At 32.6% G+C, this 25,338-nt stretch overlaps 2 protein-coding genes and 1 long non-coding RNA gene across 3 annotated transcripts; all 3 read right to left on the bottom strand.

Moving 5' to 3' along the window:
• Positions 1 to 7,796: 7,796 nt before the first annotated feature.
• Positions 7,797 to 10,158, bottom strand: LOC107952669 (serine carboxypeptidase-like 44). The gene is made up of 10 exons (XM_016887849.2): positions 9,893 to 10,158; positions 9,704 to 9,808; positions 9,510 to 9,602; positions 9,329 to 9,421; positions 9,155 to 9,240; positions 8,777 to 9,076; positions 8,565 to 8,698; positions 8,372 to 8,470; positions 8,170 to 8,284; positions 7,797 to 8,051 (listed from the first exon to the last, which is right to left on the bottom strand). Exons 1-10 carry the CDS (start codon positions 10,119 to 10,121, stop codon positions 7,914 to 7,916), a joined length of 1,392 nt encoding a protein of 463 aa, XP_016743338.1. The 5' UTR covers positions 10,122 to 10,158; the 3' UTR covers positions 7,797 to 7,913.
• A 4,867-nt stretch (positions 10,159 to 15,025) lies between these two features.
• On the bottom strand, positions 15,026 to 19,108 carry LOC107952097 (protein DETOXIFICATION 18). Its single transcript, XM_016887351.2, has 7 exons — positions 18,534 to 19,108; positions 17,519 to 18,063; positions 17,065 to 17,151; positions 16,687 to 16,743; positions 15,740 to 15,978; positions 15,497 to 15,615; positions 15,026 to 15,257 (listed from the first exon to the last, which is right to left on the bottom strand). The coding sequence occupies exons 1-7, from the start codon at positions 18,807 to 18,809 to the stop codon at positions 15,126 to 15,128; spliced, it is 1,455 nt and encodes a 484-aa protein (XP_016742840.2). The 5' UTR covers positions 18,810 to 19,108; the 3' UTR covers positions 15,026 to 15,125.
• Positions 19,109 to 23,349: 4,241 nt separating this feature from the next.
• On the bottom strand, positions 23,350 to 23,777 carry LOC121213790 (uncharacterized). Its single transcript, XR_005909235.1, has 3 exons — positions 23,736 to 23,777; positions 23,560 to 23,661; positions 23,350 to 23,405 (listed from the first exon to the last, which is right to left on the bottom strand). It is a non-coding gene; the product is annotated as an uncharacterized lncRNA (long non-coding RNA).
• Positions 23,778 to 25,338: the final 1,561 nt, after the last annotated feature.

Here is a 25,338-nt window from a genome sequence, read left to right as displayed (position 1 = left end):
ACAAATCTTATAACTTCTTTATAATATTTATTATTTTTACAATTTTTTTAAAAAATTCTAACATATTTATATTTTTTTATTTTTTAGTTTTTATAATTTTTATATTTTAGAAATTTTTTTATTTTTTCGAATGATGATGTCATTCTAATATTAGTACATGACATGTGGTAGTTTATGATTAATTGAATATTTCAACTTTTCTTTTCTTTCTTTACAGAGTACTGAACCAAAAACGTTTGATAAAATTAAGGACAGAATTAGAAAAGTTTGGTAATATTAAAAACTGAAGTAGACAAAAAAAAAGCTTTAAAGATGAAATTGAGAAAAACAATATACATTAATTACGAAAGTGTGTATTAAGCCTAATTTTAATATACAGCGGGAGTCTTCACAATCATGATGTTTTGGCATTAAATCTTTAAAAATATAAAACAAAATTAATAGTTAGAATACGATAAATAAAGAGTTCATGCCACATATGCAAATGGACCTAAATTATTAAAACCTTAGTGACGTTCCAAATATGCAATCGAAATTTTATAATTGTTTTAGTTCAAAAAAAAATTATTAATTTTTAAATAAAAAAATTCAAAGCTTATTATAGTAAAATCTTGTGTATTGACTTGATGATTAAGACTGTTCATCGCTCTAAATGTGATCTAGATTCGAGTCACGCCAGTCATTATTTATAATTCACAAAAAAAAATCATTATAACGATGTCGTAATTATTTTTGAGAAGGAAGCGAGGTACTAATGTTTCATGTAATTTTTCCACAAGACAAGCAATAAGTAGACCTTCCAAGAAAGCGCAGATAAGAAAAGTTCAACCTTGAGACAAGAAGATGAACAGAAAATTGATGCTCAAATTAAACATAAAATTTTCCTTAGAGATCATGTCGAAGATAAGAAAAGGAAATTCGACTCAAGGGGAAATATTCAACTTAGGGAAGCTACTGATTTTCATTGGAACGACATTCGGTTTGGGGGATTGTTTCTTGTTGGTGCCTTATGACTGTTTTGAATTCAGTCAAGTGATGGTTAATTTTGCAACATGTTTCTGCATTTGCTTGCTTAGTTCATTCATATGTTTATATGTTACAGAGAAGTACTTTATTGCCTCGGGTTTTGTCAAAAATGTCAAAGAGAGAATGTTGGTGCACAAGTTGCGATGCACGTGTTGGAAGTGTTTTACTACGATTATACTTCTTATTTGAACAAATAATTCGACAACAAAATGCATGATAATTCATAGAAACAAGTGTTTAGTTTTACAAGGGATATATTTTGACATTTATCATAGTCAATATATTTGAATGGTTTGGTGCGACAAGGCATCAATAAATGCTCGGTGATGATTCGTTGAAGATGCTTCAGAGAAGCATTGTGGGTAGGTCAAAAGGATTTTACAGTACGGATTAGTTGCAGCGAAACTTTTTTCTTATGTGATTTGCTGATTTGAATGTCATCTAGTTTGAGGGTGGTTTAACGAATGGCTCGTTTATAATCAACCATGGTCTGAAAATTTTAAGGTCAAGTCTCGGTTGGTTTGGATACTCTCTTATGGGATACCGGTTCAAGCTCGGTGCTCAGAAACTTTTCAAAACATTGCGAACCTATGGGTCCCTTCTCCAGCTCCTTGAAAAAACAAATCGTGAAATAGATTGTTGATGAGTGCTAAAAATAACATATTTTAACATCATTCTTAATGCGTTTTTGGATGATTATTTGATGTTAATGGTGAATTTTATACCTCTAATCCTTTAAATTCATATTTTAATGCTTAATAGAGTAGTTGGGAACAAAAAAAGTGAAAAACAAATGAAAATCGAAAAATCAGAGCAAGCTACAGGAGTTACACAGGTTAAACCATTCCACGCGGGCATATCACATGACCGTGTGACTCACACGGGCATGTGGTAGGCCGTGTCGATTTCACAGAATTTCACACCAGACAGCGGAAAATCGCAATTTTTAGGTTTTTGGGGCATTCTAAGACGCATATATATGACAAAAATAAGAAGATAATAGTGAGCCGTAACAGAATATTCAAGAAAATAACTCGAAAAATACTATTGAGGCCGATTCTGGAGTAGATTTCTATCAAGATTGAAGATTCTCAATTGATTTCTTTGTTTCTTTCGATCATACTGTGTCTTGAATGTTTGTATTTTCATGCATAAACTAATTTTCTAAATACCTAAGGAGATGAACTTTATGATGGATTCTATCGTTTGATTTTTATTTTACGCAATAAATACTTAGTTTCTTGTTCTTGATTATGTGTGCTTAATTCTTGATTTGATATTTCTATATTATAAATTCATATTTGATGTGCTTAAATTGGAGTTTGAATATACCCTATTTAAGAGTAGGTATTGCGTAATTGAGTGAAGTTGCATGTAATCTTAAAAATAAGATTAAATAAATCTACCGGATTAGAGTCAAATCTAATAGCAGAATTCATAGCACAAATTAATTCTATAATAAGGGTTTTAATTATAAAGAAATTTCAATTAATCAACCTAGAGTCAGTTGTTCTTATACTTCAAATAGATATTTGCATAATTTAGTGATTTTTACGTTCAATATACTAAGTAAAAAGTTTGTGTAATTTAGATTGGTAGTGACAGACGAAATCTAGGTGAATTATTTCCTAGGTATTGTTTCGCTTCTTGATTATTATTTGATTATTTTCTTGATTTATTCTTTGTCATGCTCGTTAGTTAATTAATTTAGTTAATTTTATTTTTTAATTAATCACTCGAATTATTTGATCAAATAATAAAAAGACGACAGTAATTACTAGTACTTTTAATCTTCGTGGAAACGATATCTTTACTCACCATAACTATACTATTATCGTATTTGTTTTAGTAAAAATTTTAGTTAATTTTGTGACACAATTGTAGTAGAAGGTTGTATTATTAAGCACTAATATAATGTAAAAGATTTCAGAATCTGTTTCAGTTTGCCTTAAGGATTCAACCTTCAATGTGCAGGTTGAAGAATTTGATCCCTTCTTGCTCGATGGTCCAGGTATGAGGTTTTTTACTAAGGAATTGAATTCTGTAGTGGAGCCTGATTGTCCCCAGAACCAGGTTTATTCTAACTCGACAAATAAACTTGAAGATGAATAGAACACCAGAGATCTCCTACTGGTAGTGGAACTTGAAGATGAAGAGACCTCCGAAGACTGGAAGGTCCGCTGGACCTTGAGAAGCATCAGAAGATGCATTTTCAAGATCCCTATTCCCTAAACTCACCCGCAACTCTTCCCATCTACATGGGGAAACCACACAACCTATGAATCAGGGAAAGGATTACAATGAGAAAAGGTGATATGTAGAATCTCAAGTTGATGATGTCGAGTCTAGTGAGAAGTACTTTGTGGGGCGATTGATGTGCGATTCAGAGGCTCATTATATTGATCTTGATGATGATGTGATTATGGTAAAAGAGAATTCAGTAGAGCAAAGGCTTCGTGTTAATAAAAGGAAGACAAGAAGAACGTCGACTAGCCAGTTTGAGAGGAGAGGAAAGAAATTGAAAAATAAATTTCCTAAGCTTACTTCGCCAGATGGTAAGTTGTTGGGGTGTATTAAGAAACACTTTGAATTATAGAAAACAACAATACAAGGCTACTAGAAAGATTGTTAACTCTTTATACCTTTACAGAACGTAAACCCTACTATTTATAATACATTTATTAACAATCGTAACTAGCATCCTTAACTACTAACTATCATAACTACCTGCATACCCTAATATGCCACCAACTTCCTCGACTTCTGCTAAGAACATCTTCTAAGCAGAATGTTTTTGAACTACCTTAAGACAGGACCTGAACTTAGTAAACAGAGAAGCTGTCAAAGGTTTAGTAAACACATCAGCGATTTGTTCGTGTGCTGGAATGTGCCCTACAACAAGTTTTCCATCTGTGACTTTCTCTCGAACAAAGAAAAGGTCCAATTCCACATGTTTAAACTTTGAATGTAGTACTGGATTTGCAGATACAGCAACAGCCCCTGAGCTATCACACCATATAGTGGGTTTCCTCAAGGATGCAACATGCAGTTCTGACAAAGGCGATTCTAGCCAAACCACTTCTGTAACCGTGTGAGCCAGCCCCCAATATTCTGCCTCCGCTGTGGACCTGGAGACAGTTGGCTACTTCTTTAACCCCCTATGCAACCGGATTACCACCAAGAAAAACACAAAAACCTGTAGTAAACCTCCGGTCATCGACATCAGACCCCCAATTTGCGTCTGAGTAGCCAACCACATCCAATGCATGAGCCTTTGTGAATCGAAGACCATAGTCAATAGTACCTTGAAGATACCGAAGAATATGCTTGACTGCTTGAAAATATTGATCAAGGGGGCGATGCATAAATTGACACACTTGTTTACGGCAAACGTAATATCTAACCTGGTTATAACCACATACTGAAGTGCTCCTACAATACTTCGACATTCAGCTTCATTCTCAATAGCACAACCACTGGACTGAGACAACTTCGAAGTGGAAACCATTGGAGTGGGAGAACTGTTCGCTCGATCCATCTTGGCTTTCTTTAGTAAGTCAAAAATATACTTGGACTGACTTAAATATAAACCATCAGTAGTAGAGGTCACCTCAACACTAAGGAAATAACCAAGAGACCCCAAATCTTTTAAAGCAAACTGAACGTCTAACGTTGCCACAAAGCTATCGATACTTTATTGATGGTTCCCAGTGATTATTATATCATCGACATACACGAGCACGTACAAAAGCACTCATTCCACCTTCTTCACAAAAAGGGAAGCATCAGACTTAGTAAGGGCAAACTGTGAGTCAAGCAAAAACTCAAGTAGCTTAGAAAACCATGCTCTTGGAGCCTGCTTGAGGCCGTATAGAGCTTTCTTTAACCTGCATACTAACACTCCACCATCACCACGGGTCTGCTAAAAACCAGGTGGTTGTGTCATATAAATCGCTTCAGCCAAATCCCCATTGAGAAAGGCGTTGTTAATATCAACTTGTCGAAGTTGCCACCCAAATGCAACAGCCAATGTCAACACAACCCGAATAGTAGTCGGCTTGACAACTGGACTGAAAGTATCTTGAAAATCAATTCCTGCCTCTTGAAGGTAGCCCTTGACAACCAGACGACCTTTGTAACGAGTGATGGCCCCATTTGATTTCTTTTTGAGTTTGAAAATCCACTTGCAACCCACAACCTTTCTGTCGGCAGGTAAAGTAACTAAATCTCATGTGTTATTTTTCAACAATGCATCATACTCCTGTTGAGCTGCGATAGTCCATTCTTTGCTAGTAAAGGCATGTTCTATTGTAACAGGTTTTACTTCTATTAGTTCTGCTGAAAAGACTCTGGGTCTAAAAATCTCGCTCTTAGATCGCGTCTGCATAGGATGAGAGTTTACAAAAGGAACCCGAGTAGGCTCACCAGGAAAACATCGAGTATGGTCAGATGAAGAGCTGGATGATGCTGTGGATTGACAGGGAACATCTGAAGAAGAATTATTTGAACCTACTTGCATGGGAGAACAACTCACACGAGGGCTGACTTGTAAACCATCACATCTTGGCATACTGTGAGAAGTTCTCTGAGCAGATAAAACCTCAGCTGAAGGTGAGTGTCTTGCTGGTCCTGGAGAGGATACTATGACAAGAACCACAGGTTGCTAATGTTGAAATGTATTGGAGTCATGTACAGTTAATGAAACTCCTGTAAAATCAGAATCAGTTTTAAAAGGAAAACATCCTTCATCAAAAACCACAAGTCTGGATACAAACACTTTCTGATTTTTGTCAAGGCACTTGTAGCCTTTATGAGCCATACTGTAGCCAAGAAATACACAGGGCTGAGACCTGAACTGTAGCTTGTGAGCATGAAACAGCCTGAGATAAGGACAGCATCGACATCCAAAAACCTTTAGATGCTGGTAACTAGGAACAGTTTGATGCAGAACTTCATGAGGTGACCTTCCCTTGAGAACTGGTGTTGGGAGTCTATTTATAAGGTACACTGCACTAACAAATGCATGAGACCAAAAAGATATGGGCATATTCGCTTGAGCAAGTAAAGTCAAGCTAGTGTTTACAACATGACGATGCTTCCTTTCCACCAACCCATTCTGTTCTGAAGTATGTGGACAAGAAATCCTGTGTTGAATCCCAAGCTGACACAACATTTTTTGAAACGGACGATACTCTCCTCCCCAATCAGTTTGGAGAGCCCGTATCTTACCACCAAATTGCACCTCAACAAGTTTTTGAAACTGAAGAAACTTGGCCAAAGCTTCAGACTTATTCCTAATCAAATACAACCAGGTGAACCGAGAGTGAGCATCAACAAAGGAAATGTAATAGAGACAGCCGTCAGAGATTACAGGGGCAGGTCCCCAGAGATCCGAAACAACAAGTTGAAAAAGAGCTGAATACACAGTGTTTGAGGGAGAAAAAAGGAAATTTATGTAACTTTCCAAGTTGACAAGCAGAGCAAACTGAGCTCAGTTTACATTTCTTTGAATCAACATTACAATTATGAAGAATTTTAGTAACTGTCCTATGACAAGGATGCCTAAGTCGCCTATGCCATAGCTCAAACACTTCATTACTAGAATAAGAGACTCCCGACTGTGCTGTATATGATGCAGTTGTGTTACCAACAGGATCAACATTCTTTGATGTGCCCGGATGCTGAGTGTCTGAAAGGTTAAACTGATATAACCCATTATGTATGTGCCCCACCAGTAATATGGCCCCTGTCTTGATGTCCTTCACAAAACAATGAAGAGGATGAAATTCAAAATACACAGAGTTGTCAGTAGCAAATTGAGCAACAGACATTAGACTCTTGCATATTTAAGGGACATGAAGTACATTCTTCAAGTGAAACACTCTGCTGGAGAGAACAAAAGAGGAGGAACCAGTATTATCTACTGGTACAGACAGACCGTTTCCCATAAACAATTTTTGTTTACCAGTATTATCGTGTTTAGGAAACTGATGAATTTTGCACGAAGAAGCATAACCAGGATCAGGAGAAGAAGAAGCTATAGGTATTGTCGTGTGAACGGACGAATGACCACCATCGTTACCGAAAACTGCATCTGTATCCATAGTCAAAGAAAAAATTATTATGGCTCTGATACCATATTAAGAAACACTTTGAATCATAGAAAACAACAATACAAGACTACTGGAAAGATTGTTAATTCTTCATGCCTTTACAGAACGTAAACCCTACTATTTATAATACATTTATTAACAACTGTAACTACCATCCTTAACTACTAACTATCATAACTACCTGCATACCCTAATAGGGTGGAAGGCTAATGGTCATGAGGACAAAATCATTGAAGAGTTGGCTCAGATTGAAGCTAGGAAATTGAGAGCTTAGATCGAAGATTGATTTTATGTATTGTGACGTTGATGGAGCTTTTCGTGATAGTGTCATTTGGAAGACTGTCGGAGTGTTCTTTTGCTCTATTTTATTGATTTGGGTGCTTCTTTTACTTGCCCTTTCTTATATTAATTATGCTCGTTCAGGTTAATTACGGCTTTGTGTTAAGGATGATTTTGCTATGATATGCTGTTTATAGGAGGGGGATTAAGTGCTTAATTTATTTTTATTGAAAATTTTGATATTTCAAGTTTCGTACGTGCATTTTTTTTTAAAAATTTATTTTGATTTAAGGTTAAAAAGGACATTATAAATAATTGTGCTAAGTGAATATACACGAATATTTCAAATTTTCATTATAAATTATTGATGTACAAAAATTTATAAAAATAAAAAATACCTTAAGGCTATTATGATATATGGCTACATATAAAACTACAAAGAACACAAAAACCAGATGGGCTTATGAATAGTAAATCGGACACACAATGACAGATTTAATCTGATTGCTCAACTACATGATTTTCGAAGATATATAAAGATTGAGATGGTTTAGACAATGGCACATGATGATTTGCTCCTTTTACAGACATGAAAGTCAACAAATCTCCGAACTTGTACAGCCGTCCTCCTTCCTGCAGTTTAACCATTAATCATCATTAGATTTAAATCATATTTGTTAGAAATAATAATAATTAAATTTGATAAATAAATAAAAAATTTTAAAAAAGGGGATAAAAACCAATTAATGACCTTGTTTTCACTATTCCAAGCTTCATCTTTGGTCAAAGTAAAGTTCATTTCGCTGGCTAACTTTTTAACATGTCGTAAGGTTCCAATCATAGGCACTGCTCCATCATCTTCTCCACTGTAAAAAAGTTAGCCACAAATTTTCACCACTGTAAGTAAATTTCTATTAAATTAAACATAGTTCATGTCGAAAGCATAGCCCAACCTGAATATGGTAATAGGAACAGAATGTTCGAGAATTTCCTTCAATATCGGAAGCATGTCAACATGTTGGTCAGCTATGCTGTAATTGAGACCACTATTCCTACATTAAAACACAAATTACCGTAAAAATTGCTTAGCATTGTGACCTTTTATACAATTTCACAAATATAGAGAGATTTATGAATGTAACTTACTGGAAGCATCCCGAGTATTTATACCCCAAGTGGGTTCGATTTCCATGAAAAGCTTGTTGAACTTCCGGCATGCCAAAATAGAAATCTACTCTATTAGGAATGCACATATCTATTCCACCAACAACCATGGTAATCTGTGACACGAATTCAATCAAAGCTTCATCGAAATTATTCATATAAGCATTTTATAACATTAAGATCCGGATTTGTACCTCTTTTCCGGCGATTAGATCTTCAATTCTTCCATCACAAGGGTTACGAACGATATCAAATCGCATTTTATTAGCTTCTCTAACTGAACTTACGTTAAAAGCAGTCATTAGGGCTTTATTCATGACATGTTCGCATGATTCAGACCATTCTGGGGAATCGTTGGAATAGTTGTCCTCATCTGTTTCATTGCATTGCTTCAAGATTTTATGGTACATTTTATGAGAAATCATCCCTTTTGATGCATACAATTCATATTGTGCAATAACGTCTAGCTTATACCGAAGAACGGGACTTCCCAACTGTTATTAAACATTGGAAACCAATAAATATAAAATCGTTAGGAAAATTAATAAAGAAAAGGATTGTGTTTTTCTTACTGCCAATCCTTTAAGGTTAAACCTTGTACTCTTTGTTTCATTGTTGAAATGCAGTAAACTGTTAGCCAAGAGAGTTACGAAGTGTCCTGAGAAAATAATAAATTTCCTAAATATGTATATGGTCTTTAATTGAGGTTGGTCCATACTTGTTTCAATTAAGTAGATTGAACGAACCTGCATAACTTATTCCACAAATATATAAATCTCTAAACTTGAAAATCGGATACTTTTCGAACCATTTCACAAAGAATGTAAGTAGGTCTTTATCTGTAAGAGAAAGAAATTTTAGAATTTAATATAGAAAATAAGAAAATTAATATCGAGTTTCAAATTTCGAATTTCAATATGATCTTACTTGTGCTAAAATCTCCAGTTTGATAATCACTGCTTGTATTTGAGTACGACCATCCAGATCCAATAGGCGTATCAATAAACAGCATATTTGACACTAAAATTTGTACACCAAAATTTTAAATAAAGTCAACAAAATGGAATAATACTATATAATTTTAAATAAGGTCAGGCAATTTTCAAAGGAAAAAAGTCAACCTTTGTTCCAGGCATATGGATTTATCTTGAGGGCGTGAGCATTGTTTGTAGTAGTGAAAGGACCAATACCAACAAAGCTATCTGCAACTGAACTGCAGCCTGGTCCTGAACACATCATCAATTTTCGATTCAATCGATTTGTAAATTTTTTTTTTGACCAAGGAAAAAGAAAATTGAAAGGAAGCTAACCTCCGGTTAACCAAATGGTGAGGGGTAGATCCAACGGGTCCTTCTCGGCTTCAACGAAATAATAGAAAAGACTTCTGCCAGCATCTGGGTCAATATCAATATACCCAGAAAATTGCCTGAATTCAATTTCAGGTTGTCCGGGCAATGTTATTTGATCATACAGATGGTATCCAAGAATACCACCAAATAAGAAAGCATAAAGGCTGTTAAAGAATGCCCCGATCCCCATTTACAATTTGATAGAAACCTTAGAATACTACAAGAGAAGTTTGATTGTTTTGATGGATTGAGTTACGATTATGCAGTGAATTTATATAGTGTAATTTAGATTTTAGCTGCTTCTTTTTTGGTTTAATTCAACAAAATATTGTTGGAACGATGCTTATAGACAGGAAAATTTAAAGTTAGGATAGCTTATTTAAGTGTTAATTAATTAATTTTGTTACAACAACAATCTATTTGTTGTAAATGACGAACAAAAAATTGTTGTGCAACTTGGTTTTTTTTTTTTTTGTAATTCACAATTTAACTTCTAAAATATACTTATTTTTTTATTTTGGTTTTTTATTTTTTTTGTCCTAATTTAATACCTAAAGTATCAATTTCCTCTATTTTTTATCGATTTTATAAAGGACGTTTAAAAAAGTTGTTAGACAATTTTAGCCAATGAAAAGTGTCACATAGCATGTTTTGGCAAATGAAAAAATTACCACGTGTCAATTTAGTTTTTTTTTAAATAAAAACAATAAATAGTTAAACAATTATAATTTGTTGGAATAGGTATATTCCTATTCTAGCTGCAAATTAACTTGTTCATCGGCGCTACTAAAGTTAATCATAGTCTATTTAGTCTAAATCTAATCCTTAATTTTCTATTTTAAAACAAATCAAGATTATCAAATTAATACAACTTGGTAGCCAGACAAGCAGATTAAATAGGTACAAGACTGATAAATAATTAGCAAAGATCGAAACAATCGAAGAGAAACTAAATTAATTAACTAAGAAACAGGATTCATCATTGTTCCAAGAAAATAGAGTTCAGTTCATAATGAGTTGAGAAAACCATACAAAAAGAGATTCAAAACAAACTTGCATCAATAAAAGTATAAAAAGAAATAATCTAGAGAGAAAATAGTTGAAGAATTTATGTCGAGTGCTCCAAATCTATTTTTCTTCTCGTCTTTGTAAGCTTAAAGTTTCCCTTGGTAGGAGAGAGGTGTACTTTAGCCTCCAAATGATTTCTTGTTCTTTTTTATTTTTTTCCTCTTAAATCTTGTCACTCTTTGTTTTATGGTTTATATTTGCGCCACTCCACCGCACACAAAAATTGCAGTGGAGTAAATTGCTTACTACCAATTTTTTTGCTCTATACTCCAAGTTTTCCAAAACAAAACAATTCATTAAGGCATCTAAAGTTTATATTTGAAGCATAGTATAAGAGTTGTTATTTATTTAAGTCTTTATGTATTGATTAGATAAATCATAACTTTTAAATTCTAAATTTGCCTTTGTTAAGTATGACTCCTATTTTCAGTCAAATTTGAAAAATAATCTTTTAGTTAAACTCTGTTTATTTATTTCAGTCAAACACTGATTAGTTTAGATTATTTTTTTATTATTTGACATATGAATTTAGCCTATAAATAGGCTCTTTTACAACCTTAGAAAATACACCCATTAGATTAGAACTCATAACACATTCAGAGAATTTTGTGTTTACGTTTTTTGGGTTCTTTGTTTTTCAGATTTTCGGGGTTTAGTTTTATCTCCATCTTTTGTACTCTTCATTCTTTTGTCATTATAGTAAAATTATCTTTGCCCGTGGTTTTTTATCCTCTTTGGAGGGGTTTTTCTACGTTAAATTTGTGTGTTCATCTTCTCAATTTCTTCCGCTATTTTTACTTGTTTGTTGCTTAATCGGGTCGATCCCTAACAAGTGGTATCAGAGCTAGTTCAATTTTCATAGATCAACCCATTCAGATATGGCAACAACAAGATTTGAAATTGAGAAGTTCGATGGTGAGACAAATTCCAATCTGTGGCAAGTTCGGATGATGGCAATTCTAGTTCAATCCGGTTTGAAAAAGGTAGTTACTGGGAAAAAGCTTGAGAATCTAAATAAAACAGAATGGGAAGAGCTTGATGAAAAGGTCTTGTCTGCAATCCAGTTGTGCCTCGCGAATACGATATTGCATGAGGTATTGATGGAGAAGACCTCATCCGTCTTGTGGAAAAGGTTAGAAAATCTTTATGCGACTAAGTCTTTGGCTAACTGTTTAGTGTTGAAACAACGTCTATTTACGCTTCGCATGAACGAATGTGAGCTTCTTAGAGATCACATCAGTCAATTCATTACTCTTTTAAATGATTTAAAGAATGTTGAGGTTCATATTGATGATGAAGATCAAGCTATACTATTATTGTGCTATTACCCCCTTCATACAAGTCTTTTAGGGAGACCCTGATCTATGGCAGAGACAAAATCTCGTTCGAAGATGTGAATGGTCATTTGATGAGTAGAGACAAACTCGACAATGAGCTTCATTTGGATAGCAAGAAACGAGACAAAATGTGTCGCTATTGTAAAAAGTTAGGTCACGTCAAAGCAGATTGTTATAAACTACGAAATAAAAGAGCTGCTGAGAGTAACGAGGAAGATGTAGCTGATGCTAATTTGATCGATGAAAGTGGTGATGATTTCTTGTTAGTGTCAACGAGCGATAACTCCAAGCTCACGTTCGAGTGGATCCTAGATTCGGGATGTTCTTTCCACATGTGTCCCAATAGAGAATGGTTCTCTACATACAGTTTGGTTGAAGGTGGAGTTGTTCGCATGGGAAACAATTCATCGAGTAAGGTAATTGGTATTGGTACTGTTAAAATTAGGATACACGATGGGACGATTAGGACACTCTCAGATGTCAGGTATGTACCTAGTTTACGAAAGAATCTCATCTCCTCAAGTATTTTAGACTTGAAAGGATGCAGGATCAACATTGAGTCAAGCGGTATTAAAGTATCTCGTGGAGCTCTCGTTTTGTTAAAAGGTAAAAGAACTAGCAGTCTTTATATTCTGGAAGGTTCTACAGTGACCGGTGAAATTGGACGTCCCTCGTCCGTTACAGAGTCGAAGTCAACTCATTTGGAGCGGAGGCAACTTGGTCATAGGAGAGAAAAATGTATGACCGTTTCGTTGAAGAGAGGTTCTCTTTTGGATACAGGTTTTGAAAAGTTGGGGCACTGTGTTCGTGAAAATCAGACCCGGGTTAGTTTTGATTTGCCAGTGCACAAGTCGAAGGCTAGAAGTCTTCCAGCTTCTAAGCATAGATTCGACTCAGTTAATTCCCTGCATAGTTCAAGATAGGCTTGTGGCGGGCTTTGGCAAAGATGGCGTTGTGGAAATATGAGTCAAGGTGGAGATTTGTTAAGTATGACTCCTATTTTCAGTCAAATTTGAAAAATAATCTTTTAGTTAAACTCTGTTTATTTATTTCAGTCAAACACTGATTAGTTTAGATTTTTTTTTTATTTGACATATGAATTTAGCCTATAAATAGGCTCTTTTACAACCTTAGAAAATACACCTATTAGATTAAAACTCATAACACATTCAGAGAATTTTGTGTTTACGTTTTTTGGGTTCTTTGTTTTTCGGGTTTTCGGGGTTTAGTTTTATCTCCATCTTTTGTACTCTTCATTCTTTTGCCATTATAGTAAAATTATCTTTGCCCGTGGTTTTTTATCCTCTTTGGAGGGGTTTTTCCACATTAAATTTGTGTGTTCATCTTCTCAATTTCTTCCGCTATTTTTACTTGTTTGTTGCTTAATCAGGACGATCCTTAACAACCTTCAATGAAAAAGGATAAAAAAAATTTTAAATTATTATTTTCAAACTATTAAAGAAAGAAAAATGCGTTATTTCCTTAAAATTCACAACCAAATAAATCAATAAAATGAGATATCCATGTTATTTGTTTTTTGAAAACATGTTTTATTCTATTATCTTAGTTGGAGGAGTAATTTCGTTAGAGTTACAATCAAAATGCGTTGATTTTTTAATATTAAATCTTGTTAAGGGAAGGTTGACTTCTTTTAGAGAAGTCTTTAAAGTGTTATTTGTTGAGAGCCAACAAACCCTTCAACTAGTCGGTATTATCCCCAATCAATATTTTGTCTCCTAATTCTGTGAAGAGCTTGGGTGCTTGAGGCGGGATTCGACAGAGGAATAACACATTATCGGATCATACCATGCACAGGGCACAGCCACCTTCCAAAGGGAACTGAGCATTCGAGCCTAGTATGGTTTGAGCACATGCCCTTAAATAACATCAATGGACAAGTATGCTACCACTTAACAGCGATCATTTCTCTCAAAAGAGTTAGTCTCTCCTTAAGAAATTTATTGTTTGACTTTTTAAATTGTTTCAGTTCCCATTTTTTTATCTTTATAATTTCTTTTAGAACTTTTAAGATTTCTTGGATTTTTTAAAGATTTTTTAGAATTTGTCATAATTTCTTTATAATTTTTAAATAATTCATACTTAGCTTTAATTCTAATAAATTTTATAGAAACTGCCTCATCTACCACATCATCATTTTCTACATCTAACACTTAATGAGCCTTTAAAAATTTCAATGACAAAGTTAATTTCAATAGTTTAATTTATTGCTAGTTTCTATTAACACCTCAAGTATAGTTTTCAAGTTTAATTAACTTTTTAATTATTTTAAGAGATTTTTTTAAAACATTTAAGTTTTTAAAAATTAATATTTTTTTATAAACTTAGGTCAAGAGTAATATAGAATCATTGATCTGCTTTGGCAAAAACAGGTTTATCAATATCTTATCTTTTTAAAGTCTCGTGGTGAATTGGATAAATACTCTCTTATACTTGTTGTGCGGTGGTTTTTGTATCTAGATGTTAGTTGTACTCCTGTTGTTCTTGAAAGAGTTGGTAGTTTGAATGTCTTTCTTGAAATATTTCTTCGACAGAGAAAAGAAAATCTGTTTAACATCCTTGGAGTTAATCAAGTTTGTAATTTGTTGTTTCTAGCTATAGATTCTTTAATTTATTCATTCTCTATATTGTGTGCAAATGATGATTGGATTCCAATTGGTCGGCTAGGATGTATGTCAACTATCACATTGTTGTGTGAGATTCCATCATCCAAATATTATTACGTAAGAAAATGCATATGAATTTACCAATAGTACATGCCTTTATACCAATTAAACAAAAATTCTGGTTTCCCTATCCACATCTTCTGAAATCTCAATTTTAATCCATTTTCTACTCAAAGTTATAAGGAGGAGCGCACCAGCTTGGCAGGACAGACCACATATTAAGCCTATCCACAAACCCTGAATAAAAATAAACCATTAATTAATAGCCAATTAAGGACTTTCACATGTACTCAGTTTTAGATCAATAGTAAGTACAAATGTAGAAAACTAAAAAGACAAGATTCTGGGGATTTATCTCTTTCCTTATATAAAATAATACTTTATAAAAGGATGATATTTTCATGAACTGATATCTAATTAACTCGTAACACTAATTCAATTAGAGATTGTATAATAAGAGTACCTATATCTATTACCTTAGCATAAAGCTTGAACTTAAATCCAAGGAGGCATGCAAGTGGCATTCCAATGAAATAGAAAGTCCCCATGTTAACCCACATCGCCAATAGCTGCCAACCACTTCCTCTAGCCACCCCTGCAACGTTTTTATATAAACGAAAACTAATCACCATCTTTTGACTTCAAAAACTCGAATATATTATCTCAAAATTTAATAAAATTGAAATAAGATGACAAAATCTAATATACAACTATAATACCTGATAAGACGCCTTGAAAGGAATCGATTGTTATGGAGATCAAAAGAAGGGGTGTCATTGACGCAAACTGGTTTATAATTGAAGGGCTGTTACTAAAGAAAGCAGCCCAAATGTTATGACCAAATGCCAAAGCGAGGACAACTGCAAGTGCTTGAAGGATTGAAAGCCTGAGGGTGACACCCATCGCGTTCTTCGCCCGAATTGGATGCCCAGCTCCTAGCTCATTTGAAACTCTTGTGCTGTGCGTCATATAATTTAATTTTTTTTAAACAAAAAGGGTCAAATTTTATAAAAGGTCCCTGTACTATGTGTTGTTTACAGATTTAGTCCCTCTACTATAACTGTAGTCCTCTGCTTTTGGAAACGAGTATTTCAGTCACTGTATTTTTTAAAAAGCTTGTAATGATGTGATATTTTTTTAAAAATGTGTAATATTTATCTAATTATAAAAAAGAAAACAAGTGAAAGTGTTTGGGTGGTCCCTTTATTATTTATTATGAAATAGATTAATTTAGTCCTTATACTATTAAAAGGAATAAAATAATATTAAATTTTAATAGAATTAATATTTACTACTTAAAAATATATATATCATTTATTATTTAACAGAATTAATATTTTAAAATTTTTATGGGTCTACAAATAAAATATTTTATTTTAAAATTGAAGGACTAATTAATTCATTTAATGATAAAGGGACTAATTTGATCCGATTTGTATAATGGAGGGACCTCTCAAGTACTTTCACCTAAGTAAGTATATATCACATCATTACACACACATATATATATAAATCCCATCAAATTATTTAACGAAATTAATGAAAAAAAAAGTTCAGCTCAATACTAAAATTATAAATTCGGCAAAAATACATAAAAACAAGGGACCTTTAGACAGTTTTGCCCAAAAAAAATGAATATCAATATTCGAAAGACTAATTAACTTACCTTGCTGCAGCACTAAGGCCATAAGTAATCATGTAGGCAATTGCTTCTGTATTCACACTTTCCAAAAAATAGAAAGAAAAAAAAAAGGTTTCCACCATGTCAAAAGCTTCAAAAATTCTAAAATAAGATGAAGTAAGATTGCATCAAACATTCAATATAATATTTTATTTTTTATTAAACCCATCTATTCCATCAACCCATCATTGAAATTCACTGGCAAACAAGTTGACCAATTTGATATTTTGATACAGAAATTTATCTCAATGACATATTTTGCTGAATTTTTTTCAGAGTAGTTGATAGAATGAATGAGAATTAAAACATGTTTCGACAGAATTTGCATTTGGTAGATTATATAATAGAATATTAAAAGCTTACCACATAGCAATCAATGAGGTATTTACTTCCGAATTAGGCATCAACCCTGCAAGCAGCACAAGAAGCTCGAAAGCCCAGTATTCCAAACTGGCCAAGAAAAAAAAATCAATTTAGCAAGGTTTCAATTTCACATTTGATTCCTCTACATTTATCAAATTAAAAATTAATCATTAAGATTATGGTTTTGTTGCACAAATTTTGGATTTAATCTATAATATCAGTTAGTCTAAATAATTAGTATTTTAACTATGCTGATTAAAATACTTTTTGTGCTCGAAAAGGTGTTTTTATTTAAAAAATCCATGTAAGATTTAATCAGAATAATTAATCGTATTAATTATTTGGACTAAATGATGACATTATAAAATTAGAGGATGAAATTATCAACTCAATCACAAATTTAAACATAGTAGAGGGACCAAAACCAGAATTTGACCAAGTTAAACTAGCTCACCAAACCATTGCTGCAGAAGGGAGGGCCAACTTCAAGTTTGTAGGAACGTGACGAAACGATTCGAACGATAATCCATCCCATGTTTGCTTAAATTCCTCAGCGAAAAACACATAAACCGATAACAAAAGGAACGAAATCCACAGCGAAATCGAAGCCGCTAACGGAGCTCCTTTGAAACCCATTTCAGTGCAATAGACCAAAGCGTAGGCAATGCCCAAATGAATGCCCATCGGAAGGACCGAGAACCAAACCAGCGGCATCAAAATGCTTTGGGTCTGAAGAAACCTGAGAATGTTTTGAACGAAACCGTACGCGAATAAACCCGGGATGAGGTACTTAATGTAGAGTGCAGCGGCTGCTGAAATCTGGGCATCTTGTTGAAGCAAAATAAGGATTGGCTCGGTGTAGAACCATAAGATCGATATGATGATCGAGAAAAAGCAAGAGATTATGCAGGATGATTGGAGATAAATTCCTAACGTTCTGTAAAGTTTTGCACCAAATCCTTGACCGCAAAGTGTTTCTAGAGCTCCACTTAGCCCCGTCTGAAACCATTATGGAAGAAGATCAAATTTTTAATTTGTAAGTTAATGGAGTAAATGGACACTGAAACAAAGTTGATCAAATTAAGATGATTTTTTTTCTATAAATTAAGATGCAAAAATTGAAATTTTCAAAGGAGTTTGTAAAATGATTTTTTTTTTTAAATGAGTAAATTAGTTTTTCTTTTTTAAATTCATTCATTTCTATTAAAAATTGATCATATATACTTAAAACGAGGTACACTGGTATACCTGAATGTTTAAAATTAACTATAACCTCTTCCCAATCTATAAATAGTAGGATAATACGTTTCGACGTAATTAAGCCCATTTCTCCGACTCCATTTTCTAACTAATAGTTACTTTTTATTTACTAATATTGGGATTTGTTAATATAATAAACCTGAGAATACTGGTTTTGAAATAAAATCATAACATGAAATTTGAAATGAAATAGAATCGAACTTAATTACCATGAAAGCCAAGCCAGTGACAGTGGCCCAAGAATTAGCAAGCGTAGCAGCAGCAAGCTGAAGCTCCCCAAGGTGACCAGCGAACATGACTGAGACCATAGTTATGGACAAGAACGAAACACTAGAAACAATCATGGGAAGCGAGAACACCACTTGGTTCTTAGCCTCTTCCATGTCCAAAACACGCTTCCGCTGTTGATCATCATCATCGTCATGGTGATTAACCTCCGACAAGAGGGATTCAGCTGACGCGAAATAACTTTCCTTTGGTGACATCTCTACGATCTTCTTCTTGGATAGCTCTATGATGGGGTAAAAATGAAAGAAAGAAAATGGTGTTAAGTTGGATAGTGGCTCTTTTAATTATGATGTATAGTTTCTTTTTTATGAAATACGGTTGAAGAATGAAATGGGAATGCATTAAGTGATTCACGTGATGATGCAACCATTTCAAGACATGGAAGACATGGAAGGAAGGGGGAGAAGACTACTGGTAAAACGAAAATATTAGGAGTATACCATTAATAAATAGGGGTGTATAAAGTAAAAATTAATGGTGCATTCGCTCTCCACCTGCCACTTCACAGTGAGGTGAAAATTTAATGTTATAAATGGAAAGATCAAGAACATAGCATATAAATTCCATTTTTTTAATTAAAATAATTTAATTTAATGAAATTCAAATACAAAATAGTTTTAATTAAAAAAGATAATATTGTTTGAAATTTCTGGCATATAAACCAATTTTTATATCACTATTATTTTGGCAGATTTCAAAATGGTATTTTTGCTCTTTTAAGAAATTTTGAATTTATTATGCAAAGAAGCAGGATAACCTGCCACATTAACACCGTACTATTTACAGTATTTTTCAATATGGAATCAAATATCAATATTGGTAATAAGATTTAATGTAAAGTAAAATTCGATTTAATTTAAAAAATTTTGAAAAAAGAAATTGAATTTTGAATTAATTGAATTGAGTTATTCGATTTTTTTTCGAGTTAATTTGAATAAGTAATTCGAATTTCGAGTTGAATTTTACAATTCGAATAATAGATTTGTGTAGATACCCCTTTAGTCTCTGTCAATTTTGAAATTGAGCAAATTGATCTCTCTCAAAAAGATAAAATTCAAAATATTTATAAAAATTTCAAAATTTATATTTTTTTTAAATTATAAAAAATCTAAAGAATAAATAAATAAAGTTAAAATTTTATAAATGTTCTAAAATAATAATTTTGGGACCAAAATTAATTAATTAATGATTTAAGATTATCATGCTAAAGTATCTTTTTTTCCTATTTTGTTTTGAAAAAGTTTTAAAATATATATGATTTCAAATTTATGTATTATAAGATAGAATTAGTTATACAGTAATAAGGTTTTAATTTGACATGTTTAATTTTTAATTTAACTCGAACAATTTCACTCAATTTGACTTGTCACACTCGACTCGATCTGAAAAATTCAAATAGAGTTAGAATGATAAAATAAGACTCATCAACTCAATTAATTTAAAATTTTTGACTCGATTCTACCGAATGCTCGCCCCTACTAAGTTCCGTTGAAATAGGAAAAGAAACAAACAATTTAAAACTAACCTAGCTTGTTTATGGAGATTATAAGTTCCCATGTTTACTAATCATATTTATTGTAATCCTCGCCCGTTCTGGTTAGATTTATACAAGAGTTAATTAAATTTGATTAGATTTATCTCACAATTTAAAATATAAATTTATGATTTCAAGATTCAAGTTTTAAGATGAACCCAAACTCATTCGATTCCTTTTTCTTCCAATTTCATAATATCTTATTCTTTTTTATTTACATATGTTAGGTGGTTTATTTCATATTAAAACTATGTTGTAAAATTTTAAAATTATGTCAAATTACTTAAATTTACAAATATAAATAAAGTAAATTACGTAAAATTATTAAAACAGGCCCTAATCACCTTCCTCTTGTCCAATCACGATTTCTCTAGTAGGCACCACCTCACCAACCATAAGCTTTATGGAGGGGTATATCTATAGCATGTGGAACTTTCTGAATTTCTTTGACTTTAACTTAAAAAAATGTAAAACATGAGCTTTTATCAAATTTATGTCAAATCGTTTATCTAAAAAGCTACTTTGCATAACATAAAAGATAAGGGCAAGGGTACCATCTACCCATCATTCTTTCTAGGAGGATTTTTTTTTCTTTCAAAAACAAAGAATTTACTTAAATAAAAAAAGTTAGGTTGCTTTTAGATATGGTGTAAATAAACACAACATTTGATGACCTGTTTGTGAACTGTTCATATAACATTCGTTTATTAAACTAAATAGATGAGTATGAACAAAATTTTTATGTCCGTTTAATCAACAAACAAACACGAATAGAGGTATGTCCGGTTCGTTTATGTTCACGAACAAGCTCATTTATTTATTAATAATATTTTCTTATAAAAATTCTATTTGTATATATTAATAAAATTATCTTGATTTGTATTTTTTTCATTTATAATATAATTATTAATATTTATATTTGATTGTTTTATATCTAAACATTATATCTGTGTGTATTTATTGTTTGCTTGTTTGTTTATTATTTATTAACATTGTTCGTGAACATAATTAATTATATGTTCATGAACATATTCAATTAAGTTAAATGAACATGTTCGTAAACATTAAATAAATGAACATGAACAAAAATTTGAAATTATTAACAAACACAAACTGAACATGAGCAGAGGTTTGTTTGTTCATGTTCGGTTCATTTACAGTCCTACTTTTAGATGGGCATTGGTCCTGATGTAGTGACATTTTTTACTTCACATTTATAGTAACTAATTTTATTGTTACTATTGTTTTTAATCTTATCTAGGGGCGTAACCAGAAAATTTTTTTAGGGGAGATCGAAACTAAATTATAATTTTTACGATAATAAAATTATAGTTTTACCATTTTAATAGCTTATATTTTTATAATTTTAAAAAGATTAAATTAAACTTCTATATTTTGAGAGAGAACCAAAATGTAATTTTACCTTTACTAATACTTAAATGAAAAAAAATAATTTTAAGGCACGATACGTTGCCAGCCCCCTAATTTTAATATTTTAATTTTTTTTTGAAAAATATTTTAATATTTTTAAAAAGAGCATATGTGGACTTTTAAATCTTGTTTATAAAATTAAAAATTTTCAATCATAAAACATCAAAGAGTTTTCATTAGATACAAATTAATGAATATTTAGGTGCGAACCCTTAGTAGAGACCTTTTGATTATTATTCTATGGTCTAATTTCAGTTTTGTCCCTCTCAAATTTTAAATTTAATTTTATACTTTTTTTTTCTTCCTCCCTCCTGTCCAAATTAATTACAAACATTTTTTTTCTTTTAAATTTTAAATGAATGGTCCAATTTCAATTTTGGTCTCTATAATCTGTTCAAATTTTAAATTTAATTTTTATACATTAATTTTATTTCAACTTTATAATATCATAGTTAGTCTAAATACTTCATCTGGATTAAAATGTTGATATACACATGTCCAACATTTACCTTCTTTTTCTTTTCTTTATTTTTTTTGAGATTATATAATAATGGTCAAATTTTAGTTTCGTTCCTATATTATGCTCAAATTTTAAATTTACTCCCTATACTTTAATTTTTTACATAATTTAGTACCTCAACTTTTATAATGTCATTGTTAGTCTAAATACTTCATTCTGATTAAAATGTTGATGTACACATATCTAAATACATAGCCTCTTACTCTCTTTTTTTAAAGATTATATAGCAATGGCCAATTTTCAATTTTAGTTCCTATACTACGCTCAAATTTGAAATTTAATTTTTATACTTTAGTTTTTGACATAATTTAGTAGTCCTGTAACACCCCTAAAATCGTTATGTTATAAAAGTAGTATTAAGTGAGAATCATACAAAATGGATTCCTCGATATAGTAAAATAAGGAATATAATTGAGAAAAGAGAAGTTTGATGGATGCCAAACACTACACCAAAACAGGTCTTTAGCGGCGTTTTTTTAGGCCTTTAGCGGCGCTTTTTAACGCCACTAAATGTATTTGCGGCGCTTCCACAAGCGCCGCAAAAAAGGCCGTTAACGAAAACGTCGCAAACGTTTGCAGCGTTTACAAACAAAAACGCCACTAAAGAACATGTTCTTTAGCAGCATTTTTTTACAAAAAGGCCACTATTTTAGGGATTTTTTATATTAAATTTTTCATTTTTTCAGCCCTCCTGTAGCAACAAATCAAAAGCAACCAGATCTAAACCAGCCAAAAGCAATAAATTTATATAATATTTCAAATTAAACGAATAAAATAATATTAATATCAATAAATAAAAGTGAATTCATATTACTTTTGCAAAAATGTTAAATGTTAAAATGATAAAAATATGTATGCCATACACTATGATGGTGGAAGTTGCGACTGAAACATCTTCATCATAATCTGAAGCTGCTGCTGGAGTTCGTCGTACTTTTTGCTTTGTTCTGCTTCTCTCGCTGCTTCCTCCACAGCCGTTGCTTCCCTCGCTGCCGCCTCTTCTTTAAGTTGTAGCTGGAGTTCTTCATATTTCATTTGAACCTCAACTGTGGTCGCTTGCATCTGAGCCATCTGGTCTTTTAACCTTTGAACTTCAGCTTGAGCCTGACTCCCTGAAGCCATGTATTGGCGCGAGCTGGATCCAAAATATTGGGTTGGGCTAACAAAAGATCCTTGAAATCGAACCCGACCATACCTTTCAGCACCCAAAACTTCAGTAATAATCCGGTTATCAATGTCTTCAAGATGAACAGAACTATCACTAGAAGCAATCGCTTCGTACTCCGCCTTTTTATCCTTTAGTTTTTCCTAATACATAAATCACATAGTTAGGAACGCAATATTATATATTAAAAAACATATGCAACATAACAATAGTCGCATTACAAGCAATGAATTAAACCATTAGAAAATAAACACTATAAATAACTAAAACAAGTCAAATCGTATTAAGTAAACCTACCATTATTTCAGCAGCTTCAAGAGTCATGGGAGATCCATCTTTCTTCCTATGTGTAATTTCAAAAAGTTGAAGGCATCCAACTTTTTGACCGGACGACAGTTCCTACAATATAGTAGTAAAAATATTATTTAATAGAAATTTATACATATTTGACAATATTAAAAAATTAAAAATACCTCCGCCTCAGCTACACATGCAAAACTTCTCGACTCGGCTGTTGACGACCCGCCTCAGCTACCAATTTTTGTTTCTGCCTGCTGCTTTTTCCAACTTGTTCACGATCCTACGTTATGCAATTTTTAGTACGTAAATAGAAAATACTATAAACCAAAATAATTACAATAGTTTAGAAGTACGTTATACATCGCCTTTCTTCGAATGCCAAAATCTAACCGCATCTTCCCATTGGTACCTCAACATACCCGGCGGGACATTTTGCAATTTCTCATCGAGGGTTGTTTTTGTCTTATAATAATTTTTCTTCAAAGTACTTTTATTGTCTCTCCATGTTTTTCCCAATACCTTCTTTACATAAGCATTCGAGACCTCTAAAGCAAACCTCGCCTACAAAAAACAAAAAACACAAGTTAATAAAGTAAATATAAATGAAACTACTTCCCAAGCATTACAGATAACATTAACATTTTGTGTTACCTTAATATTATTGAGGGCTTGGTTTTTGTTACTATCGGGCATTTGATGCCATGACTCATAGTTGATAGGCAACATATTCGGATTTCGTACTAAAATGCCCATGTATCCTGCTAAAAGTCGAGCTTCTGATCCAACAGGCTGATCAAAACTGTTTCGTCCAACTTTGACACGCTCGACTGGATCTAACTCGTATAACTCTCTAAGTAGCGTACGTCCTCGACCTCTACGCGTCCCACCATTTTCAGCTACAAATGGTATATTATAATATAAGAATTTGAAAAATAAATCAACTATAAGTCAACACGCATGTAAATTAAATGTAAAATTACTTTGAACTTCTGTCGGATCCTCAACTGTAATCAGAACATTCGAAGATCCAATTGCTGTCTGTTGTTCAGTACTTTTTGTTTCTGTCGAGTTTGGATCATTTTGAACAATGCTTCCCCTTAGAATTTTTCTTCTACGCATTTTATCTGCAATACCCATAAAATAGTTCACAACTTAATAACTAATTACAACAATAACAGCACATATAAAACAGCTGAAATATATAATAAGACCAAGATTTAAATTATGATATTACATATAATTAAACAATCGTAAAATCTTACTACATCATTATTCGTAAATATCATCGGTATCCTGACGAACCCATTGAAATTATGCACTAGTACTAGGGATATTATCGTTTAAGTTTTGTTCTAGAAAGGGCAAAGTTTCTGATCTGTCGTCAATGTTATCTCTACTTTCACTGCCCATGTCAAACAAGTCTCTAGGGATTTTACGGAGCACAACGTACCAACCCTCATCAGTTGGATCTTTTGAGTAAAAAACTTGTTTAACTTGAGATGAGAATACATACGGTTCATCTATCAGTTGTTGTCCTGTGTGAATCAATCGGTCAAAGTTCACCATTGTAAAACCTAATTGATCTTGCTTAATTCCACGAGCTGTATTAACATCGGCCCAATCACCTCGAAATAAGACAACTTTCCATTTGCCGTAGTAATCCAACTCAATTATGTCAATAAGATGTCCAAAATATTCCACATTTCCCTCGACAGGATTATTGTCCCTAGCACTAGCATAACTTGTAATTGCAGAATTGACAACTATTCCACAATT

Source organism: Gossypium hirsutum, chromosome D01, assembly GCF_007990345.1.
Source record: "Gossypium hirsutum isolate 1008001.06 chromosome D01, Gossypium_hirsutum_v2.1, whole genome shotgun sequence".
Lineage (NCBI taxonomy): Eukaryota > Viridiplantae > Streptophyta > Magnoliopsida > Malvales > Malvaceae > Gossypium > Gossypium hirsutum.
Note: the sequence above shows the minus strand (reverse complement) of the source record. Positions and strands in the feature narration are given on the sequence as shown.

Bases quoted from the DNA above. Each gene is read 5' to 3' on its own strand.
- LOC107952097 (XM_016887351.2), bottom strand. From the start codon at position 18,809: ATGTCACCAAAGGAAAGTTATTTCGCGTCAGCTGAATCCCTCTTGTCG. The intron at 17,152-17,518 runs GTGAGCTAGTTT...TTTCTTGGCCAG, and splicing joins CCTTCTGCAGCAATGGTTTG to TTTGGAATACTGGGCTTTCG. The intron at 15,616-15,739 runs GTATTATAGTTG...AAAACGTTGCAG, and splicing joins CTTTCAAGGCGTCTTATCAG to GGGTGGCTAGAGGAAGTGGT.
- LOC107952669 (XM_016887849.2), bottom strand. From the start codon at position 10,121: ATGGGGATCGGGGCATTCTTTAACAGCCTTTATGCTTTCTTATTTGGT. The intron at 9,422-9,509 runs GTAAGATCATAT...TTTCTCTTACAG, and splicing joins AACTGGAGATTTTAGCACAA to ATAAAGACCTACTTACATTC. The intron at 9,077-9,154 runs GTAAGAAAAACA...GTTTAATAACAG, and splicing joins TTAACCTTAAAGGATTGGCA to TTGGGAAGTCCCGTTCTTCG.